This window comes from Triturus cristatus, chromosome 1_2 (assembly GCF_964204655.1).
Source record: "Triturus cristatus chromosome 1_2, aTriCri1.1, whole genome shotgun sequence".
NCBI lineage: Eukaryota > Metazoa > Chordata > Amphibia > Caudata > Salamandridae > Triturus > Triturus cristatus.
In genome coordinates, this window is record NC_140580.1 from 1182159676 (window position 1) to 1182184039 (window position 24364).

Consider the following 24364-nt stretch of genomic DNA (forward strand, 5'->3'; position numbering starts at 1 on the left):
GAAGAGTTAGAAAGAAATACAAAAGCAGAGCCATGCAGCAGCAGAAGAATCTGACCTTTACGTTCTGAAAATGCATCAGGGACTTGCAGTGTGCGATCCGGGCCGCGGAGTCGCTAGGGTAGAATTTGTGACACAGTCTGCAGAGGTAACCTGCCACGGGGACCATAAAATCCGGGCCTGCGAAACGGGAGGGCAAGTCAGACATCAGGGTCAATAAAAGTGATAAGCAAGAAGGAAGTTTAAAGAAGGCACAGGAATAGCTTGCTGGTCCAGAAGAGCAGGCTTCCCATCAGCAGACTAAGGGGAAGGTGTGAGGACAGACAACGCCTATTAAGGGGTACAAGAACTTCAACAGTGGAGATGTCACAAGAGCCAACAGAACAGCATTAGAAAGTGAGGACAGAGGACGTAACACAAAGAAGCAGGGAAGAGACAAAATGCAATGAGCTATTAACAATGGAACTCAAGAGCCAGGCAGCCCCCAAAATTATTGCGCCTGCTAGAACTCTTCCAGACTGCCCAGAAGGCCAATTCCACAGTAGGTTTTTAAGTCCCACCCATCTCTTTTCAAGCCAGGTTAGTCCATGTGCATGCACATGTCCACCCCAGGATGGACTTCTCTCAAAGATCCTAGCACCTCAAAGTCTGCATTGACAGCATTCTACACTCCTCCTTTAGCTAAGACATCGTACCTCGAAGACAGATCTCAGGAGAGATGGATTGAGCACTGAAGGAGTACTGGATAACGATGTCTTAGAATACAGAGAGCATATTCTAGCTGTGGCTCCACAGGTTATCAACAGTAGGGACAAGCGTGGAGGACAACAACTCTATCTCTATCTTGGAAACCGCGTCAAGTGTAAACCAATGAATGATCACCTGTCCTGGTGTGCAGGAACCCTACGCTGGTGCTGGTGCTGGCACAGGAAAGCACAGGCTACTTGTCGTGCAGGAAGGGACTCTGTGCTCCATTGAGACAGGAGGTAAGGCTAGGTACCATAAGCTAGGATGCAGATAAGGTTTTGAATCACCTTATCTTTATGATCTGAGCCTTAAGGACACTTACCATAAAGAATGTACCAGCCTCACAGACAATCCTACCTGTGCAGGTTGTCAGAGTGCGGACACTTACCGTACACCAGGTCTGGGCAGTACTCCTCGTTGTCTTCGCAGTCCTGGAAAGACTTCTCCTTCGCCACGTCCTGCAAACAAGAAAGAACACAAACCATCATCTCTGCTCGCTGGTGGGTAGGGGGAGTCTGGTGGTCAAGAAGCCACGGAGGAGGGGTTCTTCCTGGGTCCCTGCACCACCTTTTCGATATTGACCAAAATATAGATATGTTAAAGATAATGCAGTTGTACTCATGAAATGCACAACCAACTATATCACTTTGTCTCTAGCCTTATCAACAGTTTTGACACATTCTTTAATACATTCTATATTTGTGCTTCATGTTCAACAAACAAAACAAGCGCCCCTTCTTATCATAACACTGGACAGACTGGCAGAACATATCTACAAGGCTCCGCCGACAGGTTTTTATCAGAGCTCCGATGATCCAGGCACTCTTTTCAGAGGATAAGGCATCAGTCGTTCTAGATAAGAGAGCCTCGCATCCCTTTACAATGTTCAGGACTGTGACGAGAGAGATGAATCCAGCCATGCTACAGGATGTGCTCTGACAGACGGGTGGCCCGAACCCTATAGAGTGATTAGGACAACAAGGCCTTGCATATGTCCCTAAAAAGTATTTCGGATTGTTGAACTCATGCCTGATGGCAATCCCTCTCTGTATCTTGGCCCAACCCAGTTCAGTGGCAGTACAGCTGAAGGCAGCAGCTGTATTCCTATACAGCACCTAGGCCTGTGACCATAGCGCTGAAGACACTTCTATAGGACAAGGTCCTACCTTTCTATACAGGTCAGTAACTTGAGCCCAAAAGACAGTTCTATGTGACATGACCCTACAATCCTACACCATATCTAGGGCTGTGATCACAGTACTAAGGGCAGTATTACAGGACATAACCCTATAATCCTTCACAGTGCCCAGGTCTATGACCAGAGCACTGAAGGCAGATGTACAGGGCGTAGCCCTACATTCCCACACAGTACTTTTGTCGGCCACCGGGGCACTGAAGGCAGTTCTACAGGGCGTAGCCCTACATTCCCACACAGTACTTTTGTCAGCCACCGGGGCACTGAAGTTCAGTTCTACAGGCCGTAGCCCTACATTCCCACACAGTACCTTTGTCAGGTACTGGTGCACTGAAGGCAGTTCTACAGGGCATAGCCCTACATTCCCATGCAGTGCCTTTGTCAGGCACAATGGCACTGAAGGCTGTTATATAAGGTGTGGTGCTGCATCTTTACACAGTACCCAACTAGGCGACAGTACTGCTCAAGGCAGTTGCTCTATAGGGTGTGGCCCACTGTCCCTCTACAGTACCCAGAGCTGCATCAGTATTGCATTAATCAATTCTTCTATACCACATGGCTCTAAATGCCTAGAGAGTACCTATGTCGGTATTGGAAGCTCTAAAGTTAGTTCTATAAGTCCTGTTCCTATATCCCTATACAGTATCTAGATTGGTGAATGAATCGCTGACGTTAGTTCTATAAGACTTGGCCCTATAACCCTACACAGTACCTAGGTCGTTGATAATAGCGCAGACGTTAGCTCGATAAGATGTGGCCCTATATCCCTACACAGTACCTAGGTTGGTGATAGTAGGGCAGAATGTAGGTCTATAAGACGTGGCCCTATATCCCTACACAGTACCTAGGTTGGTGATAGTAGGGCAGAATGTAGGTCTATAAGACGTGGCCCTATATCCCTACACAGTACCTAGGTCGGTGATAATAGGGCAGAATGTAGGTCTATAAGACGTGGCCCTATATCCCTACACAGTACCTAGGTTGGAAATGAAAGCGCTGACATTAGTCCTATAAGACGTGGCCCTATATCCCTACATAGTACCTAAGTCGGTGATGGAAGCGCCGTTAGTCCTATAAGACGTGGCCCTATAGCCCCACACAGTACCTAGGTCGGTGATGGAAGTGCAGACGTTAGTGCTATAAGACATGACCCTCTAGCCCTACACGGTTCCTAGGTCGGTGATGATGGCGCAGAAGTTAGCTCTATAAGGTGTGGCCCTATAGCCCTACACAGTGCCTAGGTCGGTGATGATGGCGCAAAAGTTAGCTCTATAAGACGTGACCCTATAGCTCTACACAGTACCTAGGTCGGTGATAGAAGCGCAGACGTTAGTTCTATAAGACGTGGCCCTATAGCTCTACACCAGACATCTTCAAACTGTGGGGCGCGGCCCCCTGGGGGTCCGTGACTGCATTCCCAGGGGGGCGCAAATGCCTCAGCAAAGAATTGTAAATGAAGATCGCCTGGAAGTGCGACCTTCTTTATTTGGCGCATTTCCAGGCCGTTTTCATTTACAAACAGACTTGAAGTGTAAAGTATAGAAACCCCGTGCTATGGGTGCTAGGGGCATTGAGTGTGGTGGCAGGGTCAAAGAGGTGGCTAGGAAGAACAAGCTATTCTGTAAGGATTTTGTCATTTTATATGCAGTTACAAAGGCAATAAAGTAACTCACATACAATGAAATAAAAAAAGAATGCAAGTTAAACATCCTGTTTTTCTAGGCAAATCACTTAATCTCCCGTGCCTACAAACGAACGTGACCTTGTGTAAAGTAATTTCTGCTCATGTAAAGCGCCACAACATCTCGGGTCACATTTGCGCTACATAAAACTACCACCAAAAAAAGTAATCTCATTGTGCCAAATGCGACACCTCAGTGTGTGTGTGTGTGTGTGTGTGTGTGTGTGTGTGTGTGTGTGTGTGTGTGTGTGTGTGTGTGTGTGTGTGTGTGTGTGTGTGTGTGTGTGTGTGTGTGTGTGTGTGTGTGTGTGTGTGTGTGTGTGTGTGTGTGTGTGTGTGTGTGTGTGTGTGTGTGTGTGTGTGTGTGTGTGTGTGTGTGTGTGTGTGTGTGTGTGTGTGTGTGTGTGTGTGTGTGTGTGTGTGTGTGTGTGTGTGTGTGTGTGTGTGTGTGTGTGTGTGTGTGTGTGTGTGTGTGTGTGTGTGTGAGAGAGAGAGAGAGAGAGAGAGAGAGAGAGAGAGAGAGAGAGAGAGAGAGAGAGAGAGAGAGAGAGAGAGAGAGAGAGAGAGAGAGAGAGACCAGACAGGCACAGAACAACAAGTTACTTACCTTCGGTAACGCTTTTTCTAGTGGATACAGTATCTGCCTGTGGATTCCTCACCTTGTGAATATCCCCTACGCCAGCATTCCACGGAATTTTTCTTCCCCAGCACTCCACGTCGACGTGGGCGACGTCATAATACATCGGCTCCGCTCGCGACTCCGTATGACGTTACCGGAGCCATAAGAGGCCCACATCGGCGTGATGACGTCAGTTCCATCCATTTTTTCCGTGCCTTCGAGTTGAACAGGTGAACCAACGACAAACTCAAAGTATACACAGTATACAGTATACCAACACATATACACAGTATACATAGGAAAAGGATGCTAAATAAACAAGCATTCCCAACAAATGCACAAGCATTTCAAACAAGACCTATTTCATGGTATACAAAGGTGGACAACGGGGAGGCGGGTGGGCCAGTGAGGAATCCACAGGCAGATACTGTATCCACCAGAAAAAGCGTTACCGAAGGTAAGTAACTTGTTCTTCTGATGGATACATCTGCCAGTGGATTCCTCACCTTGTGAATAGATTCCCACAGCAGTCGCCACTCCCGGAGGAGGGTGTCAACCTTCCTATACTAGAAAGTCTTGCAACACAGTGCGCGCAAAGTGGCCCTCCCTCCTCATCTCAGAGTCCAAGCAATAATGCTTCGCGAAAGTATGGAGGGAGGTGTAGGAAGGTGGATATCTGACTATGGTTACCCCCAACTTTTTGCCTAGTGTCTAGCTGGTTTTTCGACTTAGTTGGCCTGAGATCCTGCCATTCAGGGTCTCAGGCTGTCTGCTCTCTCTGTAAAATGGACTCCATGTACCCTAGGTACATAACCAATTGGTAAGGATCACCTTATTGGACCCTGTACAGTGTACCCTAGGTACCCAGGGCATAGGTGTACCCTAGGCCTACCAGGGACTGCAGCATGTATTATGCCACCCCTGGCCTGGCCTTCCATTTTCACACCACTGGCTGATCACTCAGCTGGGGCAAGGTCGTGTAATCACCCCTTGCTTAGGTGTAGTATTCCTATACCTAACTTACATATAGACACATGTGTACCTATCAGTCACTCCTATGGCAGGCCTTAACAATCCTGGAGGCAGAGTGCTTGGTAACATGTGAGATGGTGCTCTAGCATGAGCTGAGCCTGTCTGCAGCTTTCGGAACCATGTCCTTATAGCTGTTCTATGATATAGCCTACCATATACTCTTAAAGTGCCTTATAATCTTAAACGGTTATGGTAACTATGGTTTGGCTTTATCAAAACATGTCGTGTAAGGTGTCTAACACTTTGGAATAATACCCCCATACCATTTCTGGTGATGAGGATATTATTCCCCTCTTCTAGAGGGAGAGACATGTTAAAATCCTACTTTGCTGTTTAACTCTAACCAAAGCCTCAGCATCACAAAATGGATGCTGCTGCCACAGACACAAGTCTGACCTCCTGCTGCTGGGAGTGATCCCAGCCAGGGAGGCCTGGACAATAGGTTTCCTGCTTGGGGAGGTGCTAGCACCTCCCCAGACAGCCTTTAGTGTATTGGGGCAGGGTGGGCTGAAAGGAATGAGACATGCCTGGGGCACACAAGGTGTTCCTTGCATAGTCCAGTTCAAACCGGCGCTGGGGCACTCCAGCCCCAGCTCTGGCGCGAAACTGGACAAAGGGAAGTGGGTGTAACCACCCCCTCCCAGGTCCCACCCATAAGGCGTGACCTAGCAGGTATCCCAGCCCCCCAGATTAGTATAAGAGTGGGAGTTGGGCCTCAAGACTTTAGATTATCCTGAACCTGCAAACTTGAACAGAAACTCTGGACCTTCGACATTCGACGAAAAAAGAAGACTGAAGAATCTCCCTTGTAGCCAAGGAGTGGCTACCCTGTGCAAACAGGCATCATCAAGAGACTACCCTTTGCTTTGCCCACGTTCTACGAGGAACCGACTGCAGAGCCCGACCAGAGCCTTGACTTCCAGACTTCTCCGACCCTGATCCACATCCACAGCAAAGCTGAGATCCGTGGAGGCGACGAGCGACGTGGGACCGGCTACCTGGGAAAAGTGGCTAGTAACTTAAAGCGCAGCTTCTGAGGCACCCTCGAAGTTGTGCACCGGGGATTGAGAAGCCCCAACCCCAAGCACCATCTGCACCGAAGATCAGCCCCCCACACTCCACGAGTCCTGTGTGGGGCCCTTCTGCATTTTCCTGCTTGCCGCGTCTGTCCGGTTGCTTGCCCGCTGGCTAGTGGCCTTTGCGACGACGCACCCTGAAATCTTCTGCGCTGGTTTGGCTCCTCCAGACTGGCTCCCGCTTCTCTGCAAAGAAGAAGCACCCCAGACCTTCCTGGTCTGCACCAGAAGCAAGTCCTCCGTTCTTCGTGGGTTCCGCTTGCCAAGGCTTGGTGAGTCCTAGTCCAACTTCGACGCCGCCGACAGCAAGAGCCTTCGTGGGACAGCTCGCCTCCTGGTCCTGGTCGTCCTCGACGCTTCCTGGTCCTCCTGGCTGCAGCGACAAGCTTCACCTTCACCTGCAATCTTCACGACATCGCCTGGTTCCTTCCTGGTTCCACATGGTCACGGGCTAGTGACCTTGACTCTGTCCCTTCTGCTTGCAGGTTTCCTCTCTTCTTGATCCCAGCCTTGGGATCCACCGGACACTCTTCACTGACTGCCTGTCAGCATCTTTCTTCAGGCATCCATAGGAGTCGACGACGAAAACCGACGCATCTTCACCCCTATGCACCCGCAGCCTGTGGGCTAGGTAACTTGGGTACTCCGGTGCTCATCAGGATAGTGACTATCCTAGTGTCTAGTTTTCCAGTCTCAACTTCCTAGCTACTCCGGAAGTGTCCTAAATCTACCGTTTTCTAAACTGTACTATTGCTAGTGACTTTTACGCATTACGCGTGAGTGTTTCCACTCTGCACACGAATCCCGTGGGCCTCCCACTTCCTAACTAACGCTAGTGTAGTGTAGCCCCAGCGATTCCCTAGGCCTAGGCCTATTCTATTTCCGTGACAGTGGTCCTTATACCACTTACTTAGTATATGGTTTGCGTGGCCCCTAGGGCCTAACTGTATTACTTACCTGTGTGACTTAATGTATGCTTGAATAAGACTGTGTTGTACTTACCTCTAATCTCATAAAGAGTGCTGAGGGTTTGACTAGAATAAATACACTTTATTTTATATATATATCTGTTGTGGTGTCCTTTCATTTGGTATTCAAGGGATTATATATGGTATCACAGCTGGCTTCACATGCCATTCAGAGTTTAGCCTAAGACTGCTCTTGTCCATGCTACCACTAGGATAGCTGGTCTATAAGGTTGACTTTACAACCAATCACCATAAGGGTATTTGGACTGATATAAGGTGTACACTAGAACTAGTGACATCATACATCAGGCCAACTTCTCACAGGAGGCCCAAGTCGCGGCTTTACAAATGTCTGCCACAGGAACTCTCCGGGCCAAAGCAGATGTAGATGATTTTGCTCTAGTCGAATGAGCTCTAATGCCCTCAGGAGGAGTCTTACCAGCCAGGGCGTAGCAGATCTTGATGGCAAGGATGATCCCTCTCGAAAGTGTGCGCTTGTGCACCGCTTTACCCTTCGAATGACCAACGTAGCCAATGAAGAGTTGATCATCCAGACGAAAGTCTTTAGTCCTGTCCAGATAAAAACTCACAGCCCTCTTCGGGTCCAGGCGATGGAGTCTTTCCTCCTCTTTGGAAGGATGAGGAGGCGGATAGAAAACAGGGAGAGTAATAGACTGCCCCAAATGGAAAGGAGTGACAACTTTTGGCAGGAAGGCAGCCCTGGTCCTAAGAACCATCCTTTCAGCATGTAATGTAAGAAAAGGGGGTCTAGAACTAAGAGCTTGGAGCTCACTCACCCTCCTTGCCGAGGTTATGGCTACAAGAAAAACCACCTTAAAGGACAGCTATGTAGAGGCTCAAATGGGGACCCCATCAGAAAGGTTAAAACAAGATTAAGGTCCCACTGTGGCATTACAAAAGGAGTGGGAGGAAACATGTTTGTAAGGCCCTTGATAAACCTCAGTACAACCGGAGATTTAAACAGTGACGGCTGATCTGGAAGGCATAGAAAAGCCGATAAGGCCGAAAGATAGCCCTTGACCGTGGCCACAGCACAGCCCTGCTGAGCCAAGGAAAGAGTAAACTGGAGCACATTAGAAAGATGGGCTTTTTAAGAGTCAATGGACCTCTCTCCACACCACTTTACAAATTTAGACCACCTGTAGGAGTAAATGGACTTGGTGGAGTGTTGCCTGGCCGATAAAATAACGTCCACCACATCAGGTGGGAGAGAGAAAGAACTCAGGTTGCCCGTTCAATATCCAGGCATGAAGGTGTAAGCTCTGGAGGTGGGGGTGTAGAACCTGCCCCTCCGACTGCGAGAGGAGGTCTGCCCTCAGAGGGAGACGGAGCGGAGGGCACGAGGAGAGGTGGAGGAGATCTGTATACCACACCCTTCTTGGCCAATCCGGGGCGACCAATATGACTTGGGCCCGGTCTTGGCGAATCTTCCTCAGAACTCGAGGAATCAAGGGTATGGGAGGAAACGCGTAAAGGAGTTGTGAGCCCCAATTCAGCTGAAACGCGTCCCCCAACGCCCCCTGCATCGGAAACTGGAGACTGCAGAATGACGGGCAGTGCGCGTTCTCGCGGGTGGCAAAAAGGTCCATCCGAGGTGTCCCCCACGACCGAAAGACGTGACGAACCACCTCCAGATGGAGCCTCCACTCGTGGTCGGCGGAGAACTGCCGACTGAGACTGTCCGCACGTACGTTCAACACCCCGGCCAGATGATTTGGCATCAGACAAATCTGATGGTCCTGAGCCCAGGACCATAGACGTAAGGCCTCCCTGCATAGACCAAGAGACCCCACTCCTCCCTGCTTGTTGACATACCACATTGCGGTAGTGTTGTCTGTCAGGACTTGAACCGACTGACCGCGAAGGGAAGGGAGGAAGGCCTTGAGCGCCAAATGAATCGCCCGCAACTCCAGAAGGTTGATGTGAAGCAACCTTTCCTCTGGAGACCAAAGACCCTTGATCTCCAGATCCCCCAGATGAGCACCCCACCCTAAAGTGGAGGCATCCGTTATCACTGTGGCCACCGATGGAGGCAGATGGAAGGGCTTTCCTTGCGACAGATTGCCCTCCACGCTCCACCAAGATCGATCCGCTGCAGCCTCTCTGGAGATCTTGATCGACTCCCTGAGATCCCCGTTGTGCTGATACCACTGCTTGCGGAGGCACCACTGGAGTGCCTTCATGTGCCAGCGTGCATGGTTGACCAACAGAATGCAGGAAGCAAACAGACCGAGCAGGTGAAGGACCTTCAGAACTGGAACAACCCCTCCATTGTGGAATAAAGGGACCATCTCCTGAATGTCGAGAATTCTTTGTGGAGGAGGAAATGCTCGACACACAGTAGTGTCCAGTACCGCCCCTATAAGCAGGTTGCGTTGAGAGGGCACCAGGTGAGATTTGGGCACACTGATCGAAAAACCCAAGTCGAATAACAGCTGAGATGTTACCTGCAGATGATGCTGCACCATCTCTGGGGACTCTGCCTTCAGAAGCCAGTCGTCCAGGTAGGGGAAAACTGGAATCCCCGACCTCCTGAGATGAGCAGCCACCACTGCCATCACCTTTGTGAAGACTCGAGGTGCGGTAGTAAGACCAAACGGGAGGACCGCAAACCTGTGCGACTTCAGGATTGGGACATGGAAGTACGCGTCCTGCAAGTCGAGCGACACCATCCAGTCTCCTTGCTGCAACGCTTGAAGAACCTGCGCAAGGGTCAGCATCTTGAATTTCTCCTGTTTCAGGTAAAAGTTCAAGATTCTGAGGTCCAGGATTGGACGCAATCTGCCGTCCTTTTTGGTAATCAGGAAATACCGGGAGTAGCATCCCTGACCCCTTTCCTGCTCCGGAACCACCTCTATTGCACCCTTTTGAAGCAAGGCTAGAACCTCTTTCTGAAGGAGAAGCAGATGGTCCTCTGAGCAGTAACCTTGGCAAGGAGGGTAAGGGGGAGGAAACTCCCGAAAGGGAAGGGCGTACCCAGTCTCTACGAGGTTCAAAACCCAAAGGTCTGTCGTAACAGATTTCCAACCCCGTAGAAAGTAGGACACCCGACCCCCCACAGGTCTTACATGATCCGGGATGGGGGATCTAGGGCTGCTTCCCTGATGCCTCATTGGGAGCAGAGGAGGAGGAGGAAGAAGAAGAGGGGTTGCGTCCAGAACCTCTCCGACCCCTTTGTCTCCCTCTATAGGATTTATAGAGGGGATTCTGCTGTTGCTGCTGCTGAGGCTGTCGGTAGGAGCAAAAAGATGACCTTCCAAAGCCCCTAAATTTCCTAAAGACAGAACCCTTTGCAGGAGCTTGCAGACCCAAAGACTTTGCCGTTAATCTGCTGTCTTTAAATCTTTGAAGAGCAGAAACTGCCTTTTCACAAAACAACTTCTGCCCATCAAATGGCAAATCCACTAATGTGGCTTGAACATCCGCAGAGAATCCCGACGAACGGAGCCATGCCTGCCTTCTTGCAGCTATGGACGAGCCCATAATCCTTGCCACCGAATCCGCATTATCCAATCCCGACTGGATCACCTGTCTGGCAGCGGCCTGAGTGTCTGTAACCACCTCCAAGAAGGACGCCTTATCGCCCTTCGGCAGCTTAGGGGCCAAAGTCTTCATTGAGTCCATCAATGCGTGCATGTAACGCCCCAGCAAGCACGTGGCATTGGAAGACTTTAATGCCATACTCCCCGAAGAGAAAGTCTTTTTAGCAGCCTGGTCCACCTTCTTAGTCTCCCTATCTGCGGGAGACTGAGGGAAAGCCCCCGAAGCATGCTTCGAGCAGGATGCCTGCACAACTAGGCTCTCTGGAGACGGGTGTATAGATAGAAAATCCGGATCCCCAGGCGCCACCCTATACCTTCTCGCCACCTGTCTGGAAACCGCCGGAGAAGAAAGTGGTTTCCGCCATACCTCCAAAACAGGCTCCAAGATGGCCTCATTAAAGGGCAGTAAAGGCTCTGAAGTGGAAGTAGGAGAGTGCAGAACCTCTGTCAACAAGTTAGATTTACAGTTGCCCTCAGCAGAGTATAAATCGAGCAGCTCTGCAGCCCTTTTGATAACAGTATGGTAGGGAGCCAGTTCTTGTGGTGGAGAGGATCTTGCAGATGTGTGCTCCCATTCTGAGGTGGTGTCTAGGCCACTAGCCTCTTGTATGCCCTCAAAATCATCAGAGGATGTGTCCACCTCACCTTCCTCTACCTCTTCTCTGTACTTTCCTTCTTCCAATACCCTTTGGGCCTCCCTTCTCGATCGAATCCGAGGAGCCGGCGTCGGCGACGTCGTACGCGGCGTCGGTGGAGCCAGAGGTGTTGGAGTCGGCAGCACCATAGACTGAGTCGGCGGCGCCAGACGCGGCGCCGATGGAGTCGGCAGCGGCGTCGAGGAAGGCTCTGAAGCAGGTCGATCCATCCAAAGTTGTGACGGATCCCCAGACGGCGCCGGAAACTGCCACGAAGGCGCCATCGGCAGAAAGGGCATGAAGGGGGCCTGAGCATAATGCTGCGGCACCCCCAACGTATAAGGCATGGGACCCACAGGACCAGTTGGTGCTCCGGATGGGAAGGCCGCCCTATTAAAAATACCATACATGGCATTTAAGAACTGAGTAGAATCAGTACCTGGAGCAGGAAACTGAGGATAAGGCACTGAACCTGCATCCCTCTGCGGAGTATTTGGCTGCGGCGCCGTAGTGTCCTCCACCGGAGCCATAGATTCTTCAAGCGCCGGAGTCGGTTCTTCCTCCCGTTCCTGATCCGAAACATGCGACTCCACCCGATCCGGAGACGACGCCGGAGACGGCGCCGGTGAACGTTCTGGAGCCCGCTTCGGAGACGGAGAACCTCCCGGAGTCTTAGAGGGAGAAGGAGAAGGTGAAATGTCCTTACTCCGATGACGCCGAGGTGAAGTCGACCTCGACTTCCTGCTCTTCGAGGACCGGTGTCGTGAAGAGTGTTTTCTTTTTTTATGATTGTAGGAGAGTAGGGTCTGCTTTCTATGTTCACCCCCACTTTTTGCTTTTGCTTTACTGGTTTTCAAATTAGATGTGGCTGTGGGCCTGCTAATCAGACCCACAGCCCTGCTGTTCTCTCTCTAAATTAATACTATGTACTTTAGGTGCATAACCCAATTGGATAGGATCACCTTATTGGCCCCTGTACAGTGTACCTTAGGTACCCAGGGCATAGGTGTACCCTAGGCCTACCAGGGGCTGCAGCATGTATTATGCCACCCCTGGCCTGGCCTTCCATTATGACACAACTGACTGATCACTCAGCTGGGGCAAGGTTGTGTAATCACCCCTTGCTTAGGTGTAGTATTCCTATACCTACCTTATATATAGACACATGTGTACCTATCAGCCACTCCTATGGCAGGCCTTAACAATCCTGGAGGCAGAGTGCTTGGTAACATGTGAGATGGTGCTCTAGCATGGGCTGAGCCTGTCTGCAGCTTTCGGAACCATGTCCTTATAGCTGTTCTATGATATAGCCTACCATATACTCTTAAAGTGCCTTATAATCTTAAACGGTTATGGTAACTATGGTTTGGCTTTATCAAAACATGTCGTGTAAGGTGTAACACTTTGGAATAATACCCCCATCCCATTTCTGGGGATGAGGATATTATCCCTCCCTTCTAGAGGGAGAAGACATGTTGAAACCTACTTACCCGGTTAAAGTTAACCAGAGCCCCAGCATCACAAAATGGATGCTGCTGCCACGACACAAGTCTGACCTCCTGCTGCTGGGAGTGATCCCGGCACGGGAGGCTTGGACAATAGGTTTCCTGCCTTGGGAGGTGCGAGCACCACCCCAGACAGGCCTTAGTGTATTGGGGCAGGGAGGGATGAAAGAAACGAGACACTGCCTGGGGCACACAAGGTGTCCCATGCATAGTCCAGTTCAAACCGGTGCTGGGGCACACCAGCCCCAGTCCTGGCGCGAAACTGGACAAAGGGAATGGGGTGTAACCACCCCCCTCGCAGGTCACACCCATAAGGCGTGACCTAGCAGGCAACCCAGCCCCCCAGATTAGTATAAGAGTGGTAGCTGGGCCCCAGGAGATTAGATTATCCTGAACCTGCAACTTGAACAGAAACTCTGGACCTTCGACATTCGACGAAAGAAGAAGACTGAAGAATCTCCCTTGTGGCCAAGGAGTGTCTACCCTGTGCAAACAGGCACCATCAAGAGACTTACCCTTTGCTTTGCTGAAGTTCTACGAGGGACCGACTGCAGAGCCCGACCAGAGCCTTGACTTCCAGACTTCTCCGACCCTGATCCACATCCACAGCCGAGCTGAGATCCGTGGAGGCGACAAGAGACGTGGGACCGGCTACCTGGGAAAAGTAGCGAGTATCTTCCAGCGCAGCGTCTGAGGCACCCTCGAAGTTGTGCACCGGGGATTGAGAAGCCCCAACCCCAAGCCCCATCTGCACCGAAGATCAGCCCCCCCACACTCCACGAGTCCTGCGTGGGGCCCTTCTGCATTTTCCTGCTTGCCGCGTCTGTCCGGTTGCTTGCCCGTTGGCTAGCGGCCTTTGCGACGACACACCTTTGAACTTCCACTGCTGGTTTGGCTCCTCCAGACTGGCTCCTGCTCCTCTGCAAAAGAGAAGCACCCCAGACCTTCCTGGTCTGCAACAGAAGCAAGTCTTCCATTGTTCGTGGGTTCCGCTTGCCAAGGCTTGGTGAGTCCTAGTTTGACTTCGACGCCGCCGACAGTAAGAGCCTTCGTGGGACAGCTCACCTCCTGGTCCTGGTTGTCCTCGACGTCTCCTGGTACCCGTGGCTGCTGCGACAAGCTTCACCTCTTCACCTGCAATCTCCTGATATCGCCTGGTTCCTTCCTGGTTCCACGTGGTCACTGGCTAGTGACCCTGACTCAGTCCCTTCTGCTTGCAGGTATCCTTCCTTCTTGATCCCGGCCTTGGGATCCACCGGACACTCTTCACTGACTGCCTGTCAGCAACTTTCCTTCAGGCATCCATAGAAGTCCACGACGAAACCCGACGCAAGTTCACACCTATGCACCCGCAGCCCGTGGGCTAGGTAACTTGGGTACTCCGGTGCTCACAAGGGTATTGACTATCCTAGGGTCTAGTTTCCGAGCCTCGACTTTCTAGCTATACCAGAGGTGTCCTAAAACTGCTTATTTCAGAACTGTACTATATCTATCGATCATACGCATTACGCGTGAGTGTTTCCACTCTGCACACGAATCCCGTGGGCCTCCCACTTCCTAACTAACGCTAGTGTAGTGTAGACCCAGCGATTCCCTAGGCCTAGGCCTATTCTATTTCCGTGACAGTGGTTCTTATACCACTTACTTAGTATATGGTTTGCGTGGCCCCTAGGGCCTAACTGTATTACTTACCTGTGTGACTTAATGTATGCTTAAATAAGACTGTGTTGTACTTACCTCTAATCTCATAAAGAGTGCTGAGGGTTTGACTAGAATAAATACACTTTATTTTATATATATATCTGTTGTGGTGTCCTTTCATTTGGTATTCAAGGGATTATATATGGTATCACAGCTGGCTTCACATGCCATTCAGAGTTTAGCCTAAGACTGCTCTTGTCCATGCTACCACTAGGATAGCTGGTCTATAAGGTTGACTTTACAACCAATCACCATAAGGGTTGTTTGGACTGATATAAGGTGTACACTAGAACTAGTGACATCATACATCAGGCCAACTTCTCACATTGGTGAGCAGCGGTTGGGATCTGAACTTGCTGTTGCAATACCATTGTAATCTGTAAATTGAAAGATCACTCAGATATTGTTTAGGTACATATAACATAGATTATAAATACTTAAGTCCTACTGGACTTAGTTGTTGTAGGTTGAAGGGCCTAGCACACCCTGACTACAACTACTAGAGAGGTTTAGTAGACAACAAGTGTAGGTAGGTGCACACACCACACCCTCACTAGATCATGTCTCTGGGAGGAGATCTAGTAGATTCTCTCTCAGGAGGGGCAGGTCTTAGAAAGATCCCCTCTAGATATGATACCCTAACTTTTCAGAAGATGAGACAATTGTGTACCTCCAGAAAGTTAAAACAGGGTGCAAACCCTACCCTCCTTCAGCTAGTAGAGATCCTAGAGGAGTATGATGCTCTTAGGGCCTCCCAGGCTGGAACCCAGGGTACAGGGGAGGGTCTACCCGCTACATATGAGTCAGATGGGACTTCAGATGAGGAGGTAGACAGCCAGGTCAGAGTTAGAAGACTTAGCCAGGCTAACCTAAGCTTACATGGGAGTCTGCATGGGGTCCCCCCATACAGACCCCCAAGTGGGCTTAACCAGAGAAACAGGAGAGACAGATCCCCTTCAAGGGAATCCATCCACTCCCATGTCTCTAGCATCTCTACTGCCTCTTCTCACAGGGGGATGACTTCCCCCAGAGAAAGGAGCATGAAGCCAGAATGAGGGAAGCTAATCTAAGGATTGAGAGGGAAGAAGGGTAAGTTACTTACCTGTAATCCTAGTTCTCTTCCAGGGGTATCCTCATCAAAGTCATAGGCACTGAATATTCCCGCCCATGTGCGGGGACCCCGGAAATAATAAAAATATATATGTAAAAAACATACATATATACAGCTCTGTATATGTATAAACATATAGCATTTTTTCCAAGCAAATGCAGCCCCTAAAAAAGAAAGGCTAGGCAATGTATAAATACATATCCAATAAAACATATAGGTATAATAAAACACCTAAATCTCTTTTTTTTTTTTTTTTTTTTTTAATGAGGTAAACACTCACGAGAAAGCAAAAAAAAAGAGAAAAACTGTGGGAAACACAGATCCACAACACATTGCTAGCCTGCAGGCTGCATTGCAATACAATACCATAGAGACTAAAAAGCCCTGTATAGGTAAAAACTGGCACCGTGCCTTTAAGGCAGCCCTGGCTTCCATATCCCATCATGCCTCAGGGGTGACAGTTAGGTCAGTTGTTCTTTGCGGGACCGTAGTCCTAAACACAAAGATATATCCTTTCCATAGTGAATAATACACTTCTTCTCATTTGCCTGGGGAGGTGGGTGGGTTGCTTATGACTTTGATGAGGATACCCCTGGAAGAGAACTAGGATTACAGGTAAGTAACTTACCCTTCTCTTCCAGGGGATCCTCATCAATAGTCATAAGCACTGAATAGAGTAGCAAGCTCACCTTCCACCTGCAGGCAAATGAAAAAAAGATTGTACCACACATGGAGAAAGAGAATCATGAAAATGATTATGTATGGAACAGATTCCTCAAGGAGGCTTGTCCTACTTGAGTGTCTGCTCTGGTGTCTGAGTCCAGACAATAGTGTCTGGTAAAGGTGTGGACAGATCTCCAAGTGGCTGCCTTGCAGATCTCGGAGAGTGGGACATTATTGAGAAAAGCAGCGGTAGCCGCTTTTCCTCTTGTCGAATGAGCTTTAGGGCGCGCCCCCAATGGTTTCTGAGCCAGTTGGTAGGCCAATGTAATACATGAAACAATCCACCTAGCAATGGAACGTTTAGATGCAGCAAAGCCCATACGGACAACCCCATAGTTCACAAACAGTTGATCAGATTTCCTGACATTCTTAGTCCTATCTAGATAGAATTTTAGGACCCTTTTGACATCTAGAGAATGCAACGCCCTCTCTGCCGGAGAGGAGGGGTTGGGAAAAAAGGTTGGTAAGTAGATGGTTTGGTTTACATGAAACTCCGATACCACCTTAGGAAGGAACGAGGGATGAGTTCTCATCACTACCCTATTGAGATGAAACGTAGTGTAGGGTTCTTTAGAACAGAGGGCCTGTATCTCACTGACCCTCCGTGCTGAAGTGATGGCTATTAAAAAGGCTGTCTTCCATGTGAGGTGCTGTAGGGTAGCCTTATGAATAGGCTCAAAGGGAGAACCCATGAGCTTCGACAGAACCAAGTTTAGCTCCCAGGAAGGAGAGGGAGGTCTAACAGGGGGATAGACTTTCTTGAGACCTTGCAAGAAATCCTTCACCACCTGCACCTTAAAAAATGACTGCTGTGAAGGCGAACGCCTGTATGCTGTTATGGCTGCTAGGTGAACCTTTATGGATGAAAATTTCAACCCTGCCCTCGCTAAATGTAGAAGATAGGGCAAAATTACATCCTCCTGGCATTTAGTTGGATCATAATGATGCTGAGCACACCATATATAAAACCTTTTCCACTTACAGAAGTAGGAGTGTCTTGTCGAAGGTCTCCTGGCTTCCTTCAGTATGGACATACACTCTTGAGGGAGGTTCAGATGGCCATACTGGAGGACTTCAGGAGCCATGCTGTTAAGCTCAGCGAGGGAAGGCTGGGATGGTAAATCTTCCCCCGCATCTTGGACAACAAGTCCGGCCTGCACGGCAGCCGCTTGTGGGGGCGGATCGACATGTGTAGGAGATCCGTGTACCACCACTGCCTCGGCCAGTCCGGTGCTATGAGTATCATCTTGGCTGATGAATTCTGCAACTTGGTCACCACCTTGGGGATTAGTGGGAGAGGCGGAAAAGCGTACACAAATGTAATTGACCAATTGATCAAAAGGGCATTCCCTAGGGATCCTGGTCGATGGTATCTTGAGGCGAAGCCTCGGCATTTTGTGTTTTGCTCGTCCGCGAAGAGGTCCACTTGCGGACGCCCCCATTCCCCGAAGATGTCTTCTAACACCTCGTCGTTTATTACCCAGTTCTCTGGTTCTTGAAAATGCCGACTGAGTAAGTCCGCTTGCACGTTGAGTTCTCCTGGTAGGTGCACCGCTTTCAATGAGATGTTCCTTGCTAGGATCCAGTGCCACAGGGACTGAGCTTCCAGCGAGAGCGTCCTGGATCGAGTACCCCCCTGCTTGTTCAGGTAGTACATTGTGGTGGTATTGTCCGTCTGCACTAGAATGGTACTCGTTGTGATCGCAGGCAGGAACGCTTTGAGGGCTAGGTGGACTGCCCTGAGCTCCAGCATGTTGATGTGGTACAACTTCTCGCTGCTGGACCACTGTCCCTGAGTTTGCATAGACCCAAAATGCGCACCCCATCCCTGAAGGGATGCGTCGGTGATTAAGGTCTGAGTTGGGGGCTCTTGATGGAAGGGGATCCCCACTTGTAGATTCATTGGCTTCAGCCACCACTTGACTGACTGCTTGGCTGCAGAGGAGAGGCAAACTTTTTCTTCCCACAGGGAGTTCCTTTGATCCCATTTGTCCTCGAGATCTTGCTGGAGAGGACGCATCCTTAGCCTGGCATTGGGCACTAGGAAAATGCAGGATGCCATGGCCCCTAGCAGAGATGAGATTTGCCTTGCCGACGACAGATTGTTGGTTATAATCTGCCTGCCTTTTAGAATAATGGATGACTGTCTTTCCTCCGAAGGAAACACTTTTCCTACTCCGGAGTCTATAGTTGCACCCAGGTAGTGGATCCTCTGCGTTGGTGAAAAATTTGACTTTTTGGCATTCACTCTGAGACCCAACTTGCGACACAAGTTCAGGCATAGCGACAGCTGTGACCGCACATTCTGAGGCGATGAGCCCTTTATTAGCCAGTCGTCTAGGTAGGGATAGACGAAGACTCCTGCGCGCCTCAGAGCAGCCGCTACTACTGCCACGCATTTTGTGAATACTCGAGGAGCTGACTTCAGGCCAAATGGGAGGACTTTGAACTGATAGTGAGAGTTGCCTACCACAAACCTGAGAAATTTTCGATGATCCCGCAGGATGGGAATATGGAAATATGCGTCCTGAAGGTCCAACGAACACATCCAATCGCCCATCCGGAGAAGAGGATATATTTGGTGGAGCGCCAGCATGCAACATTTTTCCTTTCTTATGTGTTTGTTCAGTTTCCGTAGGTCTAAAATGGGTCTGAACTCTGCCTTTACACTCCTCTTTTGAATGAGAAAGTATCTGGAGTAAACTCCCTTTCCTCTTTGGTTTTTGGGCACCTTTTCTATTGCAGATTTGAGTAGAAGCGTCGCTACCTCTTCTCTGAGCTGCTTCAGATGCTGGGATGAATTGACAGGAGGAATTGATGGGGGGTGACTTCTGAAACGAAGTGAGTACCCATGACGCAGTATATTCAGGGCCCACTTGTCCTTTGTGATGGATTGCCACTCTGGAAGATGATGTGCAACACTTCCTCCCACCGGAGCGGTGGACAGCATCGGAGGAAGCGGCTTCTCATTGCTTCCCCGTAGCTTTGTTTCCAGCATTAGACTGCCTGTTGTTACCCCGTCCCCTGGATGGTTTGCGGGACTGGTATTGCTGTTTGTTTTGACCTTGCTGGTCCTGGTTCTTTTGCCAATGAGGGGTTTGAACCCTCTGTTGGTAATTGCGCCTGTCATTTCCCTTGCGGCGTCTAAACTCTTTTCTCTTTTCAAGCCCGACGGCTTTCATGGTCTCCAGCTCTGCCTTCATACGGGCCATTTCTTCGTCTGCATGGGACCCAAAAAGAGAACTACCGGAGAAAGGCAGATTTAGAATTCTTGCCTGCGCTTCCGGTTTCAAGGCCGTCAATCTAAGCCAAGATGATCTTATGGCTGTGATCCCGTGTGCATATTCATGCGCTGCCAGTGTTGCCCCGTCCGCCGCTGCACTTATGACCTGGTTAGAAACCAGACTTCCCTCATGCAAAATTTCTTCAAAGTCCCGTCTGTCCTCTGATGGAACTTTGTCAATGAACCTCTGAAGAGAGTCCCATAATGATCTATCATAGCGCCCCAGAAGCGCTGAGGCACTGGCCACCTTTAAGCTCGAGGATGCTGAGCCGCAAACTTTCCTCCCCCAGGAGTCTTGCGTCTTACTGTCTTTATCTGGTGGCACCGTTGAAGACCCAGCTACTGCATGTGTTTTCCTGGCAGCGGCGGTGATGACAGAGTCCGGTGGAGGATCTGATTTTAGAAATAGAGGATCCTCCGGAGCTGGACGGTACTTTTTTAGAATCCTCGCCGGCGCCGTTTTGGTGGTTGCTGGCGTGAGAAAAATATCCATTACTGGTTGCAACAAACCAGGGACTAACGGCAATAACGGGCGTGACACTGTGCGTTCATGAAGAGTTTCAAAGATTATGGATGAAGTGGTCTCCTTAACCGGCATAGGGATATTTAATTTTGCAGCTCCTCTACACAACACTTCCTGAAACGTAGAAATATCATCCACCGGAGATACCCGAGAGGGTGGCGTCTCCGAGAGTGTCGGTGAATAATCCCTTCTGGATGATCTAGAAGAAGGGGAGGTAGAAGGGGTCCTACGGCGCCTTCTCTCTGATCTGGTCGACTCTCTTCTGCGGGGGGAAGACCTGGATCGCCTTCTTGGTGTTCGAGAGTGACCTCGAGATTCTCTTCCCCGAGAACTTGGTCTGATCGGTCTCGCTGGGAATTCAATGCCCCTTAATCTTGTTAGTGATGCCCTTACTGCGTCAGGCATAGCAGAGTCCTGAGGCATCTCCCTTACGGGACTCTGAGGTACCGCATTGTCCTCTTCCTGCGAACTTTCCTCTCTTGCAGGTACTGGAGATTGATGCACAAGCTCTGGTGATTCGGATCTTGAACTTGAGCCCTCTGATCCTGAAGGCGAGATAGATATAGGACGCGGTGACTCAGGAGTTGTATATATCAGTCTATGAGGGGATTTGCGCCTTGAGACTGGTCGAATCGTAAGGCGAACATGTGACACCTCCTGCGTACCCTCAGCAGAGGGCTGCCTCGACGGTGATAGGCCTATCACCGGAAATCTTGGACTCGAATCCTCGAAGCTCAGAGCTTCTTGTCTCAACGTCGAGATTATCTTCGACGGAGGCCTTATGTACCTCTCCAAAGCTTTGGAGACCTGTGAGGACGGAGGCACCTGCCTCGATGTCGACTCCAACGGAGGCATCTGCCTCGACGTCGACTCCGACGGAGGCCCCTGCCTCGACGTCGGTCTTGACGGAGGCATCTGCCTCGACGTCGGCCTTGACGGAGGCGCCTGCCTCGACGTCGACTCCGACGGAGGCGTCTGCCTCGATGTCGTTCTTGGCGGAGACTTCTGTCTCGACGTCGAATGCTCCGACGACGTCGAAAGCCTCTTCGCCGACGAACGATGTTTCCTCGACGGCGATCTTGATTTTGACGGCGATCTTGGTCTCGACGTTGACTGTGTAGATCGCCTACGTACTTCTTGCGACGTCGACTGATGTCTCGCAGACCTCGACGTCGAACGATGTCTTTCCTTCGACGACGAACGATATCTCTGTGCAGACGTCGATCGATCCTCTCTTGACGTCGACAGATGCTTTTTCGACGTTGAACTGTGGCGCCGAGTCCTCGACGCCGATCTTTTAGACGCCGTCGACGTCGAACGCATTCGCTTCGACGCTGAATCTAAAGTCGACGATGATTTTCTCTTTGCAGCATGACTTCCCCTTGACTCCTCACCTCTCAGCGACGATCCCGCCGCTGGAGTCTTCGACGCCGAGCCCGACGTCGATGGGGAGCAAACAGGGACCAACTGCTTCGACGTCGACCGTTCTGCTAAGCCGTACAGTCTAATCCTCTCCCTCTCCTTTAAAGTCCTTTTGGAAAGGTCTTTACAAAGATGGCATGTTGCTGGAGAGTGAGAGTCCGGCAGACAGATAATACACACCTCATGTGTGTCTGAAGCAGCCTTCTTTTTTCCACAAGATGGACATGGAATAAATAAAGAAGGCATTTTTCTGACAAAATAGCAAAAATAAATCAGTCAGAAAAACACAGGATACTAACTTCCTCTCAGATGTTATAAGAAGAAGTCCAAAAAATCTTTAAGTTGTAATAATTCTTGACTAAAGAGTCAAAAAAGAAGAGAGCTGAATTCCAGGGTCCTGACTGAAGGAGCCGGAAAGAACAACTGACCTAACTGTCACCCCTGAGGCATGATGGGATATGGAAGCCAGGGCTGCCTTAAAGGCACGGTGCCAGTTTTTACCTATACAGGGCTTTTTAGTCTCTATGGTATTGTATTGCAATGCAGCCTGCAGGCTAGCAATGTGTTGTGGATCTGTGTTTCCCACAGTTTTTCTCTTTTTTTTTTGCTTTCTCATGAGTGTTTACCTCATTAAAAAAAAAGAAAAAAAAAAGAGATTTAGGTGTTTTATTATACCTATATGTTTTATTGGATATGTATTTATACATTGCCTAGCCTTTCTTATTTAGGGGCTGCATTTGCTTGGAAAAAATGATATATGTTTATACATATACAGAGCTGTATATATGTATGTTTTTTACATATATATTTTTATTATTTCCGGGGTCCCCGCACATGGGCGGGAATATTCAGTGCTTATGACTTTGATGAGGATCCCCTGGAAGAGAACTTGCCCTTGCCAAGGAGAAGCTTGCTCTGGCTAGAGAGAACAAGTTAAGTGGGTTAGAACCCACTGGTGGCAGCAAAATCCCTAAGGATAGAGACAGGACCTATGATAATAGAAACCTGAGCAAGATTGTCCCTCCCTACAAGTGTGGGGATGACATCCACAAATGGATAACTGCTTTGGAGAGGGCTTGCAAAGTACAGCAGGTACCCCAAAGTCAGTGGGCAGCTATCTTGTGGCTCTCTTTCTCTGAGAAAGGTAGAGACAAGCTCCTCACAGTTAGTGATGAGGATGCAGACAATTACACTGTCCTGAAGAGTGCTCTAATTGATGGGTTTGGCCTAACCACTGAACAATACAGGTTGTTGTTCAGGGATACCCAGAAGACACAGACTCAGGACTGGACTGACTTTGTAGATTGTGCCACTAAGGCTCTGGAAGGCTGGCTAGTGGGAAGTAAGGTTAAGGACTATACAGGATTGTATAATTTGATCATGAGAGAACAAATCCTTAACAACTGTCAAAACCAGCTACTGCATCAACACCTGATTGATTCTGATCTGACTTCTCCCCAAGAATTGGGAAAGAAGGCAGATAGATGGGTCAGGACTAGAGTTAAGCAGAAAAACCAGAACCAGGGCGGTGATCAGAAAAAGGCAGACCAGAAGGGTAATGATCAGAAACAAAAAGACCAGAAGTCTTCACCAGGCCCCCAAAAGGCTCAGGGGGAGGGTGGTCCCAAAAAGGATAAAAAGTAAGATGGCCAAAAGAAACCATGGTGCAACTATTGTAAGTCCAAATCACATTGGTTTAGTGAGTGCACCAAAAAGGATAAGCCCCCAGCCACCATTGCCCCTAAGGCAACTGTACCCCCTAGTTCAGCTGTAAGTGGTGGTTCCCAGCAAAAGGGTGTAGTAGGGTTAACCCTGGGAACTGAGGAGGATTCTGGCCTAGTCAGAATACCTACTCAGGCTGTTCTGATCTGTGATGGGGACATAGCTTTGTCCTCTACTATAGGCCCCAGTAACCTGGGCAAGTACAGACAGACTCCTTTTATCAACCAAAGAATGGCTCAGGCCTACAGGGACACTGGGGCTAGTGTCACAATGGTGACACCTGCGTTGTGGACCCTGGACAGATCATACTAGGTGAGAACTACCTAGTGACCAACGCTAGCAATGCCACTACCTCCCATAGTGTGGCAATTGTTAACTTCTCCTGGGGAGGGGTAACTGGCCTCAAGAAAGTTGTTGTTAGTTCAGACCTTCCTGTAGAGTGTTTACTGGGCAATGATCTTGAACCTTCAGTTTGGTCTGAAGTGGAGTATAGGACCCATGCAGAAATGCTGGGGATAGATGCACATGTCCTTGATGTGACCAGGTCACAGGCCAAAAAGTGCACCACTGAACAAGTGCTGGATCCTGCAATTATGGACCAGTCACAACCCAAGAGAAATAGCAGTAGGGTAAAGGCTGTGCCTTCCCCCTTGCCTCAGGTAGTGGATCAGCCCTCACAGTAGGATGATTCTGAGAGCCCAGAAGGAACTGTCCTAGAAGAACTTGAACCTGATCAGGTTGAGTTTCTTGGGACAGGGGGACCTTCAAGGGCAGATCTGAGGCAGGCACAATTAGACTGCCCCTCTCTTGAACCCCTCAGACAGCAGGCTGCTGCTGAGGCTGCAGGGAATTCTCAAGGTA

The 24364-nt window shown here is 49.6% G+C and overlaps 1 protein-coding gene across 4 annotated transcripts in view; it reads right to left on the bottom strand.

Annotated features, from left to right (window-relative positions):
• The window catches only part of CIZ1 (CDKN1A interacting zinc finger protein 1), a 1193645-nt gene that overhangs the window by 103631 nt on the left and 1065650 nt on the right, over window positions 1–24364 (bottom strand). For 3 of the 4 annotated variants that reach the window (XM_085614087.1, XM_085614086.1, XM_085614088.1), the window contains exons 14-15: window positions 1133–1202; window positions 56–177 (exon numbers count right to left, since the gene is read on the bottom strand). In XM_085614087.1, the coding sequence (XP_085470213.1) occupies window positions 56–177; window positions 1133–1202 (192 nt within the window). The remainder of the gene's footprint in view (window positions 1–55; window positions 178–1132; window positions 1203–24364) is intronic. The other variant, XM_085614089.1, reaches the window with a different exon arrangement.